General features: G+C 39.6%; 1 protein-coding gene across 1 annotated transcript in view; it reads left to right on the top strand.

The window, feature by feature from the left end:
- Positions 1–18,648, top strand: part of MIA3 (melanoma inhibitory activity family, member 3) — a 95,929-nt gene that overhangs the window by 9,768 nt on the left and 67,513 nt on the right. Inside the window, exons 3-6 of the mRNA XM_006894549.1 lie at positions 5,199–5,285; positions 8,411–11,261; positions 14,586–14,747; positions 17,805–17,941. Coding sequence (XP_006894611.1) covers positions 5,199–5,285; positions 8,411–11,261; positions 14,586–14,747; positions 17,805–17,941 — 3,237 coding nt within the window. The remainder of the gene's footprint in view (positions 1–5,198; positions 5,286–8,410; positions 11,262–14,585; positions 14,748–17,804; positions 17,942–18,648) is intronic.

Consider the following 18,648-nt stretch of genomic DNA (forward strand, 5'->3'; position numbering starts at 1 on the left):
GGACATCATGCTTGGGAGGGTGGAGGGACAGCACAGGAGTGGAAAGCCCTCTATGAGGTGGATTGATTCAGTGAGTGGTATAATCAGGATGGGAGTGTCAGAAACAGTGCGATTGGCACAGGACAGAGCAGAGTTTAGGGCTGTTGTACGTAGGGTCACTATGCGTCGCAAGCGACTCGACGGCACATAACAACAACAACATGAGTCATAGTCTCCATGACAGCACGTGACAAGAACATCGAATGAATTCCAACTCCTTAGGACCCTTTGTGTTATGGAGTAAAAGGGCTTCATAGGATTTTCTTGGCAATAATTGTTAGGGGAGCAGAAAGACAGACTTTTCTTTTCTGATACCATTAGGTGATTTCAAAGTACCACCTTTCAGTAAGTGACCAATCACAAGACTTCTGTGTTACTCAAAGGCTTTTAACTTCCTATAAAGTTATTAAGTGCACTGGAATGGGAGGGGCCATGTCTTATAGCGCAAGGAAATTTGTTTATATTTATCTTGACGGTTGTTGTTGTTGTTGTTGTTATGTGCCGTCGAGTCGTTTGCGACTCATAGCGACCCTATGTACAACAGCCCTAAACTCTGCTCTGTCCTGTGCCACTGGCACTGTCTCTGACACTCCCATCCCAATTATACCAGTCACTGAATCAATCCACCTCGTAGAGGGTGTAATATTTTTCTCCTGAAGCAATGTTATCCTTTTTTCATATCCTATCAACAGTTGATTGGCAAGGATGATATGTTGTTGTTATTGTTATGTGCCATTGAGTTGCCTGTGACTCTTAATGAATGATCCTATGTACAAGAGCCCTAAACCCTGCTCTATACTGTGCCGATCTTATTGTTTCTGACACATTACCCCCATTACGCCAGTCACTTACTCAATCCATCTCATTAAGGATCTTCCTCTCTCGTGCTGTCCTTTCACCCTCCCAAGCATGACGTCCCTGTCCAAGGACTGGTCTCGCCTTACAACATGTCCAAAGTATGTCAGATGAAGCTTCAGAATTCTTGCCTCTAAGGAGAAGCTTGCTTTCACCCTCTCTAGGATGAACTTTTTTGTTCTAACAATTCATGGTATATTCAGTACTCTTCTCCAGCACCACAGTTCAAGGCATCGATTCTCTTTCTATCATCCTGAGTCATTTTCCAGCTTTCTGATGCATAGCAAGAAATTGCAAAGACAATGACCTAGATTAGGCACACCTTAGTCTCCAGACTGATATCATTGCTCTTTAGTAGTTTGGAGAGGTTATATATAGGAGCAAAATCAAGCATTGGATAGTTGGCTATAACAATAATTTCCAGTCATGAGTGCCCATGATTCTACTTTTCCTTGTGAAATTCTAAGAAATGAGATACCACCCAGTTTATAAATAGGGAGCTTTGTCTCAATGGAAAAAGATTAAACAAAGATAAATATATTTTCTTTTTCCAGGTATCAGATTTCTTTCCCTTCTCAAGATTCTCATCAATAAAATTTTCCTCACTAGGAAAAACAGCTCTTTTTTAGTTTTATTGCTCATTTCTTGAGCCTTAGAATTTAGGAAATTAATGTTGCTGTCACTTTTCAAAATTATTGTTTCTGTGTCTTAAGCCTTTTTTTGCTTTCTTAGAATTTCAGATTGTACTTACCAATATGGCATCTTTTAAGTTCCCTGCCTTATCTCATTTTCATGACAGTATTTACTTCCTAGTATTGGTTTTCAGATTGTAGCCCAGTATAACAAAAGCAATCAGGAGGATATTTTACAAATAGTGGTAAGGTGGGCTTTTTTTGCTCTTTGTGTATTTGGCTATTCATCTCCTTTAATGATTGGAAAGAAGTCCTACTCTTCCAAATACTCTCATTGCTGGTCATCGGTCTCAGAGCTGACCCAGCAGAGGGTTTTCAGAGACTTTAAATCACAAGGGAGGACATATCCCATTTTTCTATATGTAACAGCTGGTGGATTTGAATGCCTTACTGGTAGTGTAACTCCTTAACCACCAGAGTGCAATCTTTCAAATAGTAGCTTGTAAAAGACAATGCACATTCCAGTGGGGACACACTTTTCATACTTTCATTGTTAGTGCTTAAGGTGAATACGATTATTTTATATAGAAGTTTTAATTTGTGTGAAATGGAAGCTTAGTGTGTAGACTGTTGTGAATTAGCATGAAATTTTCTTTTTCTTCGGAATTGCTGCATGTGTAGTTTTTGAAGAAGCTAGTGACTGTGGCAGTGGGTCAGGTTTGTTGGAGATGGTGAGGTTGGCTCAGAACAGGGGAAAGTTCAGAGCTATTGTTCATAAGGTCGCTATGAGTTGCAGCTGACTTGACAGCACGTTGCAACAGTAACAACAGTACAGCAAATAATAAAAATAAATATTTGCCTTTTGTTGTAATGGCCATAAAATGCAAAGATTTTTTTTTCTTTTTACATATTCATTTTCAAGGCTGTTTACTGGTTTAAAAAAGATTTGCAAGTACTTATGAACAATTTTATGAAATTTACAGATAAATTTTTGCTAGAAGTTGTTTGGAATTATAGCTCTAGCCAATTTAAATTTGCATAATATTAACTAAACAAAGTTGTTATTATGTGCTGTCAAGTTGCTTATGACTCCTAGTGACCCTGTGTGCAACAGCTCTGAACTCTAACTTGACACACCTACCACTATTATCCCAGTCACTGAGTTAATCCATCTCATCCCAGGTCTTCCTCTTTTTCGGTGTCCCTCCACCCTTCCAACTATTATATCCTTTTCCAAAGACTGGTCTCCTTGAAACATGCCCAAAGTATGTCAGACGAAGCTGCAGAATCCTTGCCAACAAGAAGCAGCCTGGTTTCACCCTCTCAAGATTGAACCTATTTGTTTTCCGAGTAGTTGATGGTATATTCAGTACTCTTTTCCAGCACTACAGCTCAGAGATGTCATTTCTTTTTCTGTCATCCTTAATCATTGTCCAGCTTTTAGATGCATAACAATTAATTGAAAAGACCATGGCCTAGATCAGGCACACTTTAGTCTCCAGACTGATATTGTTTCTCTTCAGTACTCTGGAGACGTTCTTAACAGCAGACTTTGTCAGTGCAATTTGTCTTTTAATTTCCTGGCTGCTGGTACCAAGAGTGTTGATTGTGGAGCCAAGCAAACTGAAGCTGTTAACAATCTTTTTTTTTTTTAGCTGTTAACAATCTTAACCTCTTCACCATATCATGATGCTGCTACTTGGCCCAGTGGTGAGAATCATTGTTTTCTTGATGTTGAACTTCAATCCATATTTAAGGCTTCAGTCCTTGACGTTCTGTAGCAAATGCCTCAGATGCTCCTCAGTTTTGGCAAACAGGGTTGTGTTATCTGCATAATGCAGATTAATGATGAGTTTACCTCTGATCCTGATGCCACATTCTTCCTCATAAAGCCCAGCCTTCCAGATGATGGAGGTAGGACACATCCCTGATGTACACCTTTTCCCGATTTAAATCATGCAGTGTTTTCTTGCTCTGTTTTGACGACTGCCTCCTGATCCAAGTACAGGTTTTGCATATGCACAGTCAAGTGCTCTGGAATTCCCATTCATCTCAGAGTTAGTCACAGTTTGTGATTCATACAACCAAATGTCTTTGTATAGTCACTGAAACACAGACATTCTTCTGGTTCTCTCTGCTTTCAGGCAAGATCCGTCTAATATATTAACTATAATATCTCTACTACCACGACCTCTTGTAAACATAGCCTGCACATCTGGCAGTTTTCTGTTGATGTGTCGTTCCAGTAGTTTTTGGATAATTTTCAGCAAGATCTTGCTTGCATGTGATAGTAGCAATATTGTTTGATAATTTCTTCACTCTGTCTGGTCACCTTTTTTAGGAATGAGAACAAGTATGGATCTCTTTCCAGTCAGTTGGCCAGGTGGTTGTCCTCCAGATTTCTTGGCACAACCTGGCGAGCACATCAGGGGCAGCATCAGTTTGTTGAAACATGTCAGTGGTATGCCATCAATTCCTGGGGTCTTGTTTTTTACCAGTTCCTTCAGAGAAGCTTAAACTTCCTCCTTCATCACCACAGGCTCTTGATTGTTTATTGTTTCATTAAATTCTTCTGTGCCCGCCAATTCTTTCTGGTACAGTGGCTCTGTATATGCCTTCTATATTCTTCTAATGCTTTCTGAATCATTTACTATTCTGTCCAAAGCATCCTTAAGTATTGCACTCGAGGCTTGAATTTGCTCTTCAGTTCCTTCAGCTTGAGAAATGTCATATGAGTTTGTCCCTTTTGATTTTCTGAGTCTTTGCAACATTTCATTCTAATTCTTTGCTTTGTCTTCCTGCACTGCCCTTTGAAATCCTCTGTTCAGTTCCTTAACTTTTTGATTTCTTCCCTTTGCTTTGGCTTGTTGGCATTTTAATGCTATATTCAGTCTCTTCTGGCATCCAGCTCTTGGTCTCTTCTTCCTCTGTCTTTGTTCTGACCTTTTGCATTCTTCTTGGATAATATTCTTGATATCTTCTCACAGCTCGTCTGGTCTTTGCTCAATAGTGTTCAAAGCCTCAAACCTGTTCCTGAGATGATTTTGAAATTTAGGCAGGATAGACTCAAGGTCAAATTTTAGTTCCTGTAGATTTGATTTAATCTTCTTTAGCTTTAGTTTGAACTAAACAATATTAGAAAATATCTTTGGGACTGCACTGTAGCTTTTTACCAGTGTTAGGCCACTATAGTTCTCTGATACAAATTCTTTATCTACTTCAAAAGTAATGCTTCACGATTGTGTTTAGAATTGAAAGAGCTCTGGCTTACTGAAAATGTTGTGCAGCTTTTCAGTTTTTAAAGAAACTGAGACTACTCTCACGAAGTTGCTGGTTCTAATCCATTAGCCGTGTCAAGTGAGGAAGATGAAACAACTTCTTTGCACAAATGTTTATAATCTTGGAAACCCTAATAGAAGATCACCTTATTCAGCATTAACTCTCTGGCAGGGGTTCTGTTTACAAAAAGTCGAATATTATAAGAAAACATCAATGTTTTTAGAAAGATAGGCTTCATTATATTGGAATAATAGTTTCAATGAAATGATAAAAGCAATAGCTGGTTTTCTAAGTTATATCTATAAGTTATACCCTTACTACTAAAAAGTTTCTCATTTGTGTTTCTCATGATTTTTATTGATATTTTCCCCTTTTGCTAATTCTCTCATATAGGTTGGGCGTATTTTTGGGTATTTCCCAAGAGATTTAATCCAAGTAGTTCATGAATATACTAAAGAAGAGTTACAACTTCCAACAGATGTAAGTCATGCATTTTTTGCTTTTGTTCTCAATTATGAATCGGTTTATAAATTCATAAGTTAAATTCATTTTAACTTATTTTTGAAAGTCTGAATTTTCTGCATTTTTTTGTTTAGGAAAATAATAAAAATATTTTAATAGTTGTGCATCAGATTTTAATATGGTATGAACCTACCTTAAGAAACAAAGGAATGCAAGAAAGTAGGAAACAAACTTTTGAAAAACATTGAGACACCGTAATCATAATCAGTTTCTACAAGTCTTTTCTTTGCTGCGTTACACGTGAAAAATTAAGAATCAATATCTTTGTTCCTGGTTATTAAGTTTAAGAAGAGGTAAATCAGTTCTTTTTGTAAGCAAAAGAGAAGTATCCCAATTTGTAAGCAGAAGGAGAAATATCCAAATTTGAAAACTGTTCATTGAATAACATTAGGCATTTTTCAGTGCATGTATATACTGCTTAATATGCACGGTCTGGTCTCTGAAATAGGATGATATGTGAGTTGGATGTTGTAAAACTTCCTGGATGCCTCAGGTGAGCACTTGGGTTTATCTTGCCCCCCCTGTTGCCACTCTACTGGGCCAGGTAAGGCTGAGGCCCACTTATCTGTGAGAACCTGCTTGGGATGGTGTGGACCAAGGAAAGCCAGTAGCATTTGAGCCAGTTGCTTAAGCTCAGTTTGGGTAATTCCCAGTCACACATGTAAGGTTTACATCCAAAGGCCCTCCTTTGGTTTATTCTTTCCCACTGATGGTTTTAAAGACTTCAAGCCCAGACGCTGGCAGCACTAGACTGTGAGTAGGATATAGGCAGGTGAGACAGAGGGTGTGGTTCTGTATGCAAGCTCACAGGTTTTGTGTGGCATGTAAGCAGAACAGTGAAAGAGAGAGACTGGGGTTCCATGTTCCCTCTTAAATCCCTTTCTCTTGCTATACTCTCATCTCAGCCCTCTCACCCACCATTTTTCTCTTGACCTCCATCAGCTGCTCCAGCTGGTGGCAGTGGCAGCAGTAGCAGTGGGAGCAGTAGCAATGAGGACAGCTGGTCTTGGGTTCCCATGTGGTTTTAATATACCGTTTGCACATTCAAATCACATAATGTCCTATTTCACAGAATGTATCATGGATGTAAATGATATATACCTCTAACTATGTAATAGGCTAATATGCAAACTTATTATTGACTCGATTGACTTAAGGGGATTCTAATCTCAAATCTACAAAATCATCTATGGTACAGAGACTTTAAGTGGCTTAGTAACTAACAGTGTTTTGTGTTTTCTGGGATCATTCCAACTAATTATTTCCTGGAAATTTTAAAATTTATTATAATGGTTACTTCACCTTTGTTCAGAAATCTTTGAGGAGCTCTTTGCTTGGAGCTGCTCTGCAGGTTGCAAGCTATTAGCCTAACCAAATCTTAGATGAGATTGGTAGAATGACTGAAGCTTCACAGCTGTTGCTAATCTTTACATTTTTCCATGATAGTCTCGAGTATGATAAAATCCGCTCATTGCCCATTTGACCTCACTCCTCATGAAGAGACTGCCCAGGAAGATTGCAGGTCGTCCGTCACAGAAACCTCATCTGTTTGGAATTCTACCTCTCATGGCATGTTCCTTAACTATTAAGGGCTGGGGAATTCATCCCTTTATTGGGGAGAGCTCCCCAAAATCCTGTGAGACAACAGTTAAGAGAAAGTTATTTTTGTTAGGGTTTAACTTTGCCTCACGGGCCTGATAGAGAACTCAGCAATTTCTAAGAACCCTAGATTATATTGGGATCCCTCTATTGCTGAATCTTGTTCTTTTGGCAATAATTAAGCAAGGAAGCCCCCTCGAGACACTTAGTTTTCCTTTAAATCTTTCACATTTTCACTTGCATGTACTTAGATACTTTGCTTTTTGTGACTGTTTGTACAATAGCTTGAAACCCTGTCAAATTCTGCTCCATTCTCAGAATAAATCTCCACTATGTTTATACTCATTATTGTTGTTCTTGTTAGGTACCATATAATCAAATATGACTCATAGCAACCCTGTGAACTACAGGTCTGAACCCTGTCGTATCCTGTGTCATCCTCATTATTGTTGTTGATTGCCATCGAGTTGAGCACAACTTGTAGTGACCCTATGAACAAAAGACCTGAAGCCTTTCAATGACTATCGTTTCTCCAAGTTCATAGAGTTTCCAGAGGCATGTTGTTTAGGAAGTGGATGCCACTCCTGCTTCCAAAATCCTCATTATAAATGCATCATAAGTCCTCAGCATAAACCCATTAGTCACCATCAATCCATTTCATTAAGGGTCTTTGTTTCTTACCCTGAGCCTCCACTTTCCTGTGCCTGATGTTCTTATTCAGTAAGGTACTTTTTTAGTTTATTTTTCTCAGTCTCGGGAAATTGTGAACTGGACATTATTGTAGACTTGGAACTTGGCAGCTGGGTGAACCAAGTAGAGGTTAGAGGGCACAGTGGTAGAATAACTGATGGTCTTCCATCTTCTCCTAGACAGATGGTTGTGACAGAACATCAGGCATAAATATTGGGGCTTGGGGTTCCCAATGAATGATACTCTGCTTACCGAACTGCCTTTAGAACAAATGGGGAGACCCAGATGTCAGGTAATTGGAGTCCGAAATGTCATCATTATTAACTGATAAAGATTTTTGGAAAATATGACCTAGTTGTACAGCAATTGGGGGGACTTTCTGACATTGCAGTCTATAATGGGATGACTTACACAGCCATGGACAGAGCTAGCTAACTGTGGGCCTCACTGAAGGAGGTCATTTCCTATGAAACTGACAGCATGAAGGACAGGATTTGTGTTCACTCTTGCTGCTAGACAGATGTCAAAGAAAATCAAGGGTCGGGCTCAACTAGCTTACCACCCTGGAAAGCCAAGGATACTCCTCAGGTAGAGGAATGGCAGCAGGAAGCCAGGAAAAAGTGGGTTCCAGCTTCTGATATTCTCACTGCCCAGGAGGAGTCATCACTTATGGTGGGCACAAAAGCCCTGGGAAAGACTAATAGGAATTTGAGATTGTCCCCGTCTTTAGCCTGGGTAAGAGTTTGGTCTAGGACAGTCGGTTAGTAACACTGGTATTTTTCTTTTCATTTCAGGAGACAGATTTTGTTTGTTTTGATGGAGGAAAAGATGATTTTGATAATTATAATATAAAAGAACTTTTGAGATCCTGGGAAATATATAATTCTGCAACTGGAGATTTTGAAAGGACAGTAGAAAAACATTCTCAGCACATGGAAAAACCTGCCGAAGAGTCTGATGAAAGTGACCATGACTCTGAACCCAAAGATTCCAACTTAGATGAAAAGGAAAGTTTATTCTCTGACAGCACCGAGCATCCAGAAGTTCCAAAGAATCACCCTCATGCAAGTGGTCAAACAGTTAATGCTCAGGGAGAGCATGCTTCATTTGACCCTTTCGGAGAACTACTACACGAGAAGTTAAAAGGGCCAGAAAGTGAAAACAACAAAACCAGCAATAGCTCGCAAGATGAGCAGGGGAAGGTTGATGCTTATAAACTTTTGAAAAAAGAGATGACCCTCGACTTGAAAACCAAATTTGGTTCAACTGCTGATGCACTTGTATCAGATGACGAGACAACCAGACTTGTTACATCATTGGAAGATGATCTTGATGAGGAATTGGATGGTGAGTTTTACACAGTTGGGAAAGAGGAAGAGGAGGATAAAGAAGACTTTGATGAGCTTCCGTTACTAACCTTTTCAGGTGAAGAAGATGTGCAAACACCTGAGCAATACAGAGCTGAGAAATACCCTACAGATCAAGAACAGAAGTCAAATGGAGAAACTGTGACAGAAACAGCTCAGTCTCCTGGCATCCAAGATGATGGCAAAAATACACGAGGTACTTTGGAGGATACTCCCTTTGTTGTCATGGGACGTGAAGAAAAGACAGGAATGGTGGGTTTAGAGAATTCCAATTCAAAGGAACAAGTGGAAGAAAATGCCAGGAGTCTGGTAATTCCAGACACGAAATGGGGAGAACAGCAATCAGCTGGGGATTCCTTGGACCCTGAAAATACAGAAGATAATATTTTGATTGTAGAAATCACTAAAACAAATGATGATAAAGACCCCAAAATGACCACTGAACTTGACATTGAAGGGAAAGGCAAGTTAGTTCAGGAACCTAAGAGAAGCCTGGAACAAGATGAGACAGAATCAGAGGAGATGAAGCAAGAAGAGACAATTGTCCATGGAACTACACATAATAACAATCTTAAGTCCCTGCTAGCTGCTGTGAAAGGTAGAGGCCCATTAAAATCACCTTTTGATAACCAAGAAAATGACCAAGAAGAAGCAGCTATTCATATCTTAAAAGAGGTCCATGAAGAAAAGCCTGATGAACACAGTTTAGAACCTGGTCCGGACAGTCAGTCTACGCATAAAACTGCAGAAAAACAGATTCATGAAGAGAAAATGAAAGAGGAATCCAGGTATATTGCACCACTTTCAGGAGATAATCAGCACAATGCATCCGAAGACAGTGTACAGGAAGTGGATATTTTGGTAAGCGGACCAGAACCAAACAAACTTTCAGAGGAGCATCAGGGTGAAGCACTTAAAGAGAAACTCACTCATAAAACCCCAAACCAGCTTAGATTCTCCTCTCCTGATGAAGTCACTTTGCCGACAGAATTGGAAAAAGAAGTTCCTGTTCAGGGAAAAAATCTTTCTTGGCAACAAGAAAAGGATGTGGCTCCTGCAGTAAATAAGCACATGAATGAGGACACAGGGCTGTCTGAAGAGGCAGTCCAAAAGGACACCTCAGACAAAAAGATTGTCCACCACAAGGCAGGGCAGGGCACACAGGAAGTGGGAGAAAGAGACTGGGCTGATAGCACACAGTCACCAGGTTCACACACGGAAGAAGCTGAAGCAGATGACGATGACTACAACTCAAAAGAACTGCTAGAAGATGAAAATGCTTTAAGTGCAAAACAGTCTAAAGAAAAAGGCACTGGGATTCAAGAAAAAGGCACTGGGATTCAGGACAGGATGTTAGATGCTAATCTGCGAGCCCTTGAGAGAGTTACGTTAGAGACTGTTAATCCTGATCCAGATATTGGGAGAAACAAAATCGAAACAAGTATGCTTTTGGAGACTGAAAAAACCCCGAAAACTGTGGACAAAGAGGTAGTTACACAATTCAAGAAACCAGCAAACATGGAAGTGGAAAAAGAAGGAAGCCCTTCTGTAGCTAAGAAAATACACCGATTATCTGAAGTAAGTGACTCTCCACACACACATTCTCCTGAAAAAAATCACACTCCAGAGTTAGGTGAAGTGCTTCCAAATAAAGATTCTGATTACCATAAAGATGACGCCCCTGCGGAGCATATAAAGACATCAAGGCCTGAAGAGAAGCCTGAGGGAGAATTCCTTAAAGAGGACCACGATGATGTACGAAAATTCATGGACCCAGAAGTCCAGTGGGCTGCTTCTGAAGAGCTGGAAGATCACGTTGACCACTGGGCTGCACATACAACTGTGAAGCCAGAACATATTGACAGTGAGAAAGACTTGCCTATAATAAGGAGCTTTTTTAAAGCAGAACAGTCTTTGCAACGGTTCCAAAAGTACTTCGATATCCATCAGCTGGAAGCCATGTTCCAAGAAATGTCATTAAGGCTGAAGTCGGCCCAACAGGAGAGCCTGCCTTATAATGTTGATAAAGTCCTAGATAAGGTCTTCCGTGCCTCCGAGTCACACATCCTGAGCACAGCAGAAAAAATGATTGATACGCGTATGGCTGAAAATAAAAATCTGGAAATAAAGGAAAATGACATATTTGAAGAGGCTGCAGTGTTGGATGATGTTCAAGACCTGATCTATTTTGTCAGATACAAGCATTTCACATCAGAGGAGACAAGACCAGTGGCAGTGACACAGCCTCCTGAGGAAAGCTGGGAAGGACCTATCGAAGGTAAGGTACTTGCCTTTACCTTTATAGACATGGACTTCAGAAAATGGGTGAGAGCACTTGGTAGGATCAGTGATAAAATAATTTTATTTATACAGCTCTCTTCACAATTTATAAAGTAACTAGATGAGAGAGAAAATAGAATGAAGTCCACATGTCTGTTCCTGTCTTTTTGCTCTTAACCTGGAGCATGGATAGAAATTTCTTGCCTTAGTTCCCTTAAAACTGTTGAGACTGGCTCTCATCTTTAAAGCGAATGTTTCCAAAAAGCTAAAAGAGAAAGATACAAACAGAAATGTGGCACAGAGTAAAGTCTGTGTGAGCAAAGTACAGATCTCATGTAAGCTGATGGAAGGGCTGTATTGAAAACAGTTTCTTAATCATTAAATAACTACTCTCTAGACCAGATTGACTGGTATAGTGTTTAAATAAATCCTTGTTTGAATTCCCCTTTTCCTCTCAACTTATCTCCCCCCCATTCATTCATTGTTGCACTTTTCTCCCCTTCCAACCCTCCGCCCTAGTACACTACCCTCTTGGAAAATGAAAAGAAAAAGTATTTGTTTTATAATCCCTCCCCCCAGATCCACTCCACCATACAGCCTTCGCTCTGGACTCCTGTCATGACAAAAATACCTAATAACAAATCCCTCTTAAACAGTTTTCTTCCTCATCTGTTTCAATGAAGTATATATTATTGAATCCATCTTTCTCAGTCTCCCCCCCCCCATCCCCAAGGTCAGCCCTTTTTTACAACAGAGACACCGTGCAGTATTTGTTCTTTTGTGACTGAGATACTTCACTCAGCATAATGTCCTCCAGGTTCAGCCATTTTGAATAATATTGCACGAGTTCCTTGTTTTTCAATGCAGCATAGTATTCCATTGTGTGAATATGCCACAGCTTCTCTATCCATTCGTTTGTTGATGGGCACTTAGGTTGTTTGCAACTCCTTGCTATTGTGAACAAAGCCGAGACAAACATGGGTGTGCATATGGTTGCCATGTTCTTTTCTGTTCCTTGGGAGTTCTCCAGTGCCTGAGCATTCTTTAAGAATTGTCAGTGTCATCAGGGCTGGGGTATGAATGAGAAAAACTGGATAAATTATGTATACTGCATTGAAATGGATGAGGGAAAGAATCGTTTAAAAGCAATATATTATAGGGTATTATGGTTATCATAAGAGTCTGGAATGAAGGTTGCAGAATGGAGTGTACTCTGGGGTGGGGGTGGGGAGATTGTATACCAATGAAGGAGTTCTTCTTTTGCTTTTCAAAGAGAGGAGCAAACTGGGGTTGGGAGGTGTGGGCAGGGAGAAAAGTACAACAATGAATTAATGGAAATCCAAAATCTCTGTAAATGTTCATTAAAATTAATAATAATGATAAAGAATTGTCAGTGTGATGGACCCTTTCACCATAGCATTTGACACTTAAAACGCATTTGATAAGTATTTCTTGAATTGACTCTGAGTTGGTATCATAAAATAATCATTCTGATTGTTGATTCCATCATGTTTCCCGTATCTGTGTTTTTCAAATTGGCGTGTTTGAACTGACCGTGTGTGGTGGAGTAAATATATCTTCCAATTTTTCCTGAAAATCTGGGAGGAGAGCACATTTGCATTTATTCAAAGCTAATTTATTTTGTATTAGAGTACAACATTCAGAGGAATTTTCAGGGTATAATAGGAGATTGCAAAGAATTGTGTCTTTACTTTGATGCTCCTTTATGGAGTGTTGGTGTTGCAATGGTTAAGGTTTGGCTTCAAATTCAAAGGTAGGCAATTTGATCCTGTCAGTGACTCCACAAGAGACAAGACCTACAAGTTCTACTCTGTCCCATGGGGTTGCTCTGAATGGCAATCAACTTGATGCTCGCATAGCTCAACTAGGGAGCCTTGGCTAGGCTATGCCTGGAGATTTGTAGGGAAGGAAGTTTTATGTTCACAATATTTGAAAGACTTTTCAGCAAGCTGTTTTTGTGTGTAGGATCTCTCTCTAGAGCATCTCTGTGAGTACATATCTTTTGTATAAAAGAGTTTATGTTATTCTTATGTAGAATGAATATTCTGTATTTCTTTTCACGATTGGAATTAATCTTTTGTACATTTATCCAATGCTACATGGGTAGCATTGTAATTAGAGCAAGGGCAATGCAAGGAAGGCAGCATCTGACCTTTGCTAACTCCACAAAGGAGAAGTGCCCCCGTCAAAAGCATTCATACCACCACACTAATTCCCATCAAGTCAAGCATGGCCTCTCCTGCTCCTGGACCTACTTACTGGGTAGAAATCTATCACAGTGACCACACAGACTTCTCAGAACCATACTTATGGTTATGAGGTTTATTAGGGACATTAACAGGCTATATTTTAGGTTAACAACAAATACAATCCCTCAGTTTAGAAAACTTCTCAGTTAACAGCAAATATAATCCCTTAGTCTTGACAGCTTTTCAGTTACAAGATACAATCCCTCAGTCCAGAGACCACCTCGGAATTCAACCCCTAGTACGGGCATCCCTGTCCCGGAAGGACGTGGACTGTACGCTCTGCTTTTTTTTCTTTTCTTCTTTTTCACGGTGATGAGATTTCTCCCTTTCGTCTACTGAATCTGCCCAATCTAATAGTGAGGCTGGTTACTCTTCTTGTGGATTAACAGATAGGCACTGTGGCAATTGGACAATTAAAACAGACATTGGGGGGGGGGGAAGAAGACGAACTGGGGAGGAGGGTGGAGAAAACAGTGCAACAATGAATGAATGAAAACCCAAAATCTCTGTAAAAAAAAAATAACTACATATCATGGCCAAATGGGGTTTACTGTCGAGATTAAAATCTGATTAAACACTTAAAAAAAAAAACCAAAACAGATAGGCCATCTTTGCATGAGGAAGAGATGGTTCATGAAGCTGTTGCTGATGTAGGTTGGCTGTTGCATTTGTACGACAGGCAAAGCTGAGGTGGCTGGATTGGATAAAAGACTAGGGAAACTAAATTTTTTGTAGCAGACCCACTACAACACAGGTATGTATTAGTTTGCCAAAGAAAATAAAATTATTCAAATCTGTACCATAATATACTTATTTATGAACTGTATGGACTAAAGGTACATCTGTGAATTTTGTTATGTGGAATAATATTTGAAATAAGATTTAAAAAATTGAGACTATTCACTTAACACAATCAGACCATTTATGCACACTTCCCTTACATCGGGGGATGCTGGTAGTGTGGAGGACAGGTTGAGATGCCTCTTGAAGTTGTATGAGGTTGATGGGCAATGTCATCAAACTTTGCTAGTGCTATGAATCCCTCTTTCTAGAGATACAACTTTCAGATGAAGATCACTTACCACCACAGAACATAGAAGATCTTAATGAGCAAGTTCTTGAAGAGACTGGCCACTTGGATCAACTTGAGACTAATGACACAGTTGTCTCAGAAGTATCACAGATGCCAACAACTGAGAAGAATTTAGACCCAGGTAAAGCCTGCCTTTTTGTTTTCTCCTACAAAATAGAGGCACATCATAACTAAATACCTACTTCATTATCCGTGCTAGGTGATGATGGGATGTTAACTGTATAAAGGCATATGGTACTAATTGTGGGAAAAAATACTTGATTTGTGTTTCTAAAAATATTTGATTAATAGTGACGAACAACAAGAAAAAATACCTACTAAGGGTCTTGTTGTCAAAGGTAGCCACGTACTCAAATGCATTGCCGTCAAGTCAGAACTGATTCTCAGCAGACTCTCTAGCAAGCATGTATTCAGATGCTGTAAGTCACCCTGAAGGGGACTGCCCATCTTTCTCCCTTGGAATAATTGGTGGATTCAAACTGTCTGCCTTTGGGTTGCAGTACACCTCCCTACTGACCAGGTCACAAGAATGTACTCATTAAAACAAACAAACAAACAAACAAACAAGAAAAAGGAATCCCAGAATTAATTGAAAGAAAAGCAAGAGTAAGCCTAGATGGAGATTAAAAGTTGGATGCCAAAGAATGTGACAAACCATTGTTTAGCTATACTGCTTTTGTAAATATAATTTTAATCGAAACCAGACCATCAGCATTAACATCACAGGAATTTTAAAAATGCAAAATTGACCACCTCCAGAATCAGAAATTCAGAGGTTGATCCACAATTTGTGCTTAAAAAGCCCTCCAGAAAATACTAGCCCAGCTTGAAGCTTGAGAACTACCACCCTTAAACTCACTCTGCTTTTTCCACTTCTTCCATCTCCCAGTAGAATACCATGTAGCTCAGTTCTTTTTCATTTGATACCCAGACGTGTTAAACATACAAGTATGCTTTATACTGTTAGTCCCTGATTGGCACAAATATTTAAACACTTGACTACTAGTCAAAAGGTTGGTAGTTTGAACCCATGCAGAGGTTTCTCAGGGGATAGTCTCCTGCAAGAGGTGATAACCTTAAAAAATGCTATGGAGCACTTGTACTCTCTACATGATTTGGAGCTACCATGATTCACACCAACTTGATGGCAATTGACAGCAGTCTTTATATTATAGGCTCCTAGGAAGCAATCGAGAGCTTTACAGGATGAAGCAGTCCGCTGTAGACTAACACTCTCAGTAGCAGTCACAGCACACAGCAACTACTTAGAGGTAGAGCATCTCATTTGACTTGAGACAGCTGTTTATTTATTACATTTATGTAAACAACCCAATAATGGTATCAGAAGCATTCTCATGGTGTTGCTCAGTCTGGCTTAGTGGTAAGGAGTTGGACTGCTAACCCAAAGGCATGTGGTTCAAATTTATCAGCTGCTCCAAGGGAGAAAGATGGGTAATCTTCTTCTGTATGATTTGTTGTGAGGTGCCATCAAGTCGATTACAACTCATAGCAACATGAACAACATAGCTGAACCCTGTCCTATTCTATGCTGTCCTCATCTCTGACACACTTAACCCATGGCTGCAGTCACTGTGTCAGTCCATCTCTTTTGCCGACCCTCTACTTTTTCAAGCATGGTATCTCTCTCCAAGGAATAGCCCCTCATAGAAATATGCCCAAAATAATGTGAGACAAGGTTTCATCATTCGTGTCTCTAAGGAGTATTCTGACAGCACTTTTTTCCAAGATATCTCTGGGGTTTTGTGGGCACTCCATGGGATATTCATTGCTCTTCTTCACCACCACAATTCAAAGGCATCAATTCTTCTTCTGTCATTCTTATTCATTTTCCAGCTCTCAGATGCATAGCAAGTTTTGAAGATTAAAAAGACCGCAGCCTGAATCAGGTGCACCTTAGTCTTCAAACTGATGTCATTGCTACTCAGTAATTTGGAGATATTTCTGCCAGCAGATTTACCAGTGCAATACATCTCCTAATCTACTGACTGTGATGTATAACCTCTGACAACCTGCTGGAGGGTCAGCTGCGAGTCATTTCTGACTTCACAGCACATAACAACATTCCTGTTTTACCAGTAGATGAAAAGGACAGCTGATTGCCTTATTTTTGTCTATCTAATATGTGGCATGTTTATTATTACCATGTTTTTATGTTTTCTAAAGGTTATTATCTGCAAGTATGTATAGCCTTACCGAGTAGCACCTGTAAGATTTGGCAGCACTGGGCCAACACCTCCCTGCCTCACACCTGGCCCCCTGCCTCCACCAAGTATCAGAGATATCACAGCACGCAGATAAATTCAGCTAGTTTGAGGTCCCCATGCTCCAGAAAACATTGCATTCATATCTAATACTCAACTCTTAATCCTTTTTAGCTCATAAAACATTTTAATTTGTTGAACCTGAGTTATGCACTTTTAAAGCCTTGTTATTCTTTGCCTAAAACCCTTCAGGATTAGCAAAAATTTTGTTTTACATAATTAAAAACAAATTCTTTTGCTTTCTTGTATAATGTCTGCTACAGAGTCATAAACCGTTTTTACAGGCTCATCTTCTCAAATGTCCCTCCATGCATCTTAAGTACTGTTCTGTAAGACTTCTAGCTGTTCACAAAATATGCCCCTAGACTCCTACCTAAGTTATGCCAAAATCCCCTCACTAGCCTCTAACATTGAAATTCTTTAAGGTCTGCAGGGCTCCCATCCTGTAAGCAGTATTAATTCCCTTTGTATTTATTAATTCCTCTTGATATTTACTTTGTTCTCTTTCCTCTAAGATCATTCACTCATTCAATAAATAATTATTTTATGCTGGCCACATGCCAGAGACTGTGCTGAGCTTTGGAGCATCCCATCTATAAATTTGCAAACAGAAACTCTTTTTACTTATTGTTCACTAGCATTTCATTGTGAGGGAGATGATGGAGACAGCTAATGAGGAGAGAGAGAATGAGAGTGTGTGTGTGAGTGGAAACTGGAGATATGTTCATTCTACTACTGAAAAGTAAAATGGCTCTAACTGGGATTCTGAGTTTTCTTATCTATATAAGTATCTTTAGAAAGACTATACATGTCAGGCTACTGGGCACCTAATAAACATTTTATGGAAAACAGATATTTTTCTGTAACATAAATTCTGTCTTCCCTCTTAATTTTAGGAATAATTACAACCGAAGGTATGCCTGTTGTTGCCAAAAACCAGCTTGAAAGAAATACTGAAGAGATAGCAAGTGCAACACCTTTAGAAAATGTGGTTCTTTTAATCTATTCCTTCATGTCGCATTTAAGTAAGACGGTAAGTGATATATATACAGTTTCTTCAGATAGGTGTTTATTCTTTGAGTTTTAAAGATGGTTTTGACGTAGGGTGAAGAATATTAAGTATCTTTCTGAAAATTACTCCTGATCCTTTCAAGATAACTGGCATACACAGGTGTATGTATTTAAAGTTTCTTTGTTCAGGTCAGCCCTCAGTTGGGGAGGATTTGCTATGTGCCAGTCAGTGCTGGCAGCCTTGTTAAACAAAGTCACCTGCCTCAAGGCCTTTTCAGCACAGCATGGAGGTAAAGACATCCACCTGAAACATAATATGTTACAGGCATAAAGAGAAGTGAATACCTAAGTGTGCAATAATATATTGAATCCATTGATTAACTATGATGAAGAAAAATTAAGGAAAAGTTGCAAGAAGTTATTTGAAGTGCATTTTGAGCAGAGAGTTGAAGAATAAATGAGAGCTTGATGTGTAGTTTGTTGTTGATCATAGAAGGACTGTTGAGCTCCTGTATTCTTGTTTTTCTTGGTGGAGCTGCTGGTGGATTTGAACCACCAGTGAGGTTAGCAGCACAACTCCTTACGAATTGTGGTGGCGTCGTCCCTAGAGAGCTGTGCTGATAACTGAAAAGGAGTTCATGAAAATGATGGGCAGTCTCCTCCTGTGCAATTTAGAGCTTCCTGAAAACCTGTTGGAGGGTCAGCTATGAGGTGGTTCCAACTCCAAGG

The sequence above is a fragment of the Elephantulus edwardii genome, unplaced genomic scaffold (genome assembly GCF_000299155.1).
Source record: "Elephantulus edwardii isolate Elephantulus edwardi_28Jun2011 unplaced genomic scaffold, EleEdw1.0 scaffold00146, whole genome shotgun sequence".
Classification (NCBI taxonomy): Eukaryota; Metazoa; Chordata; class Mammalia; order Macroscelidea; family Macroscelididae; genus Elephantulus; species Elephantulus edwardii.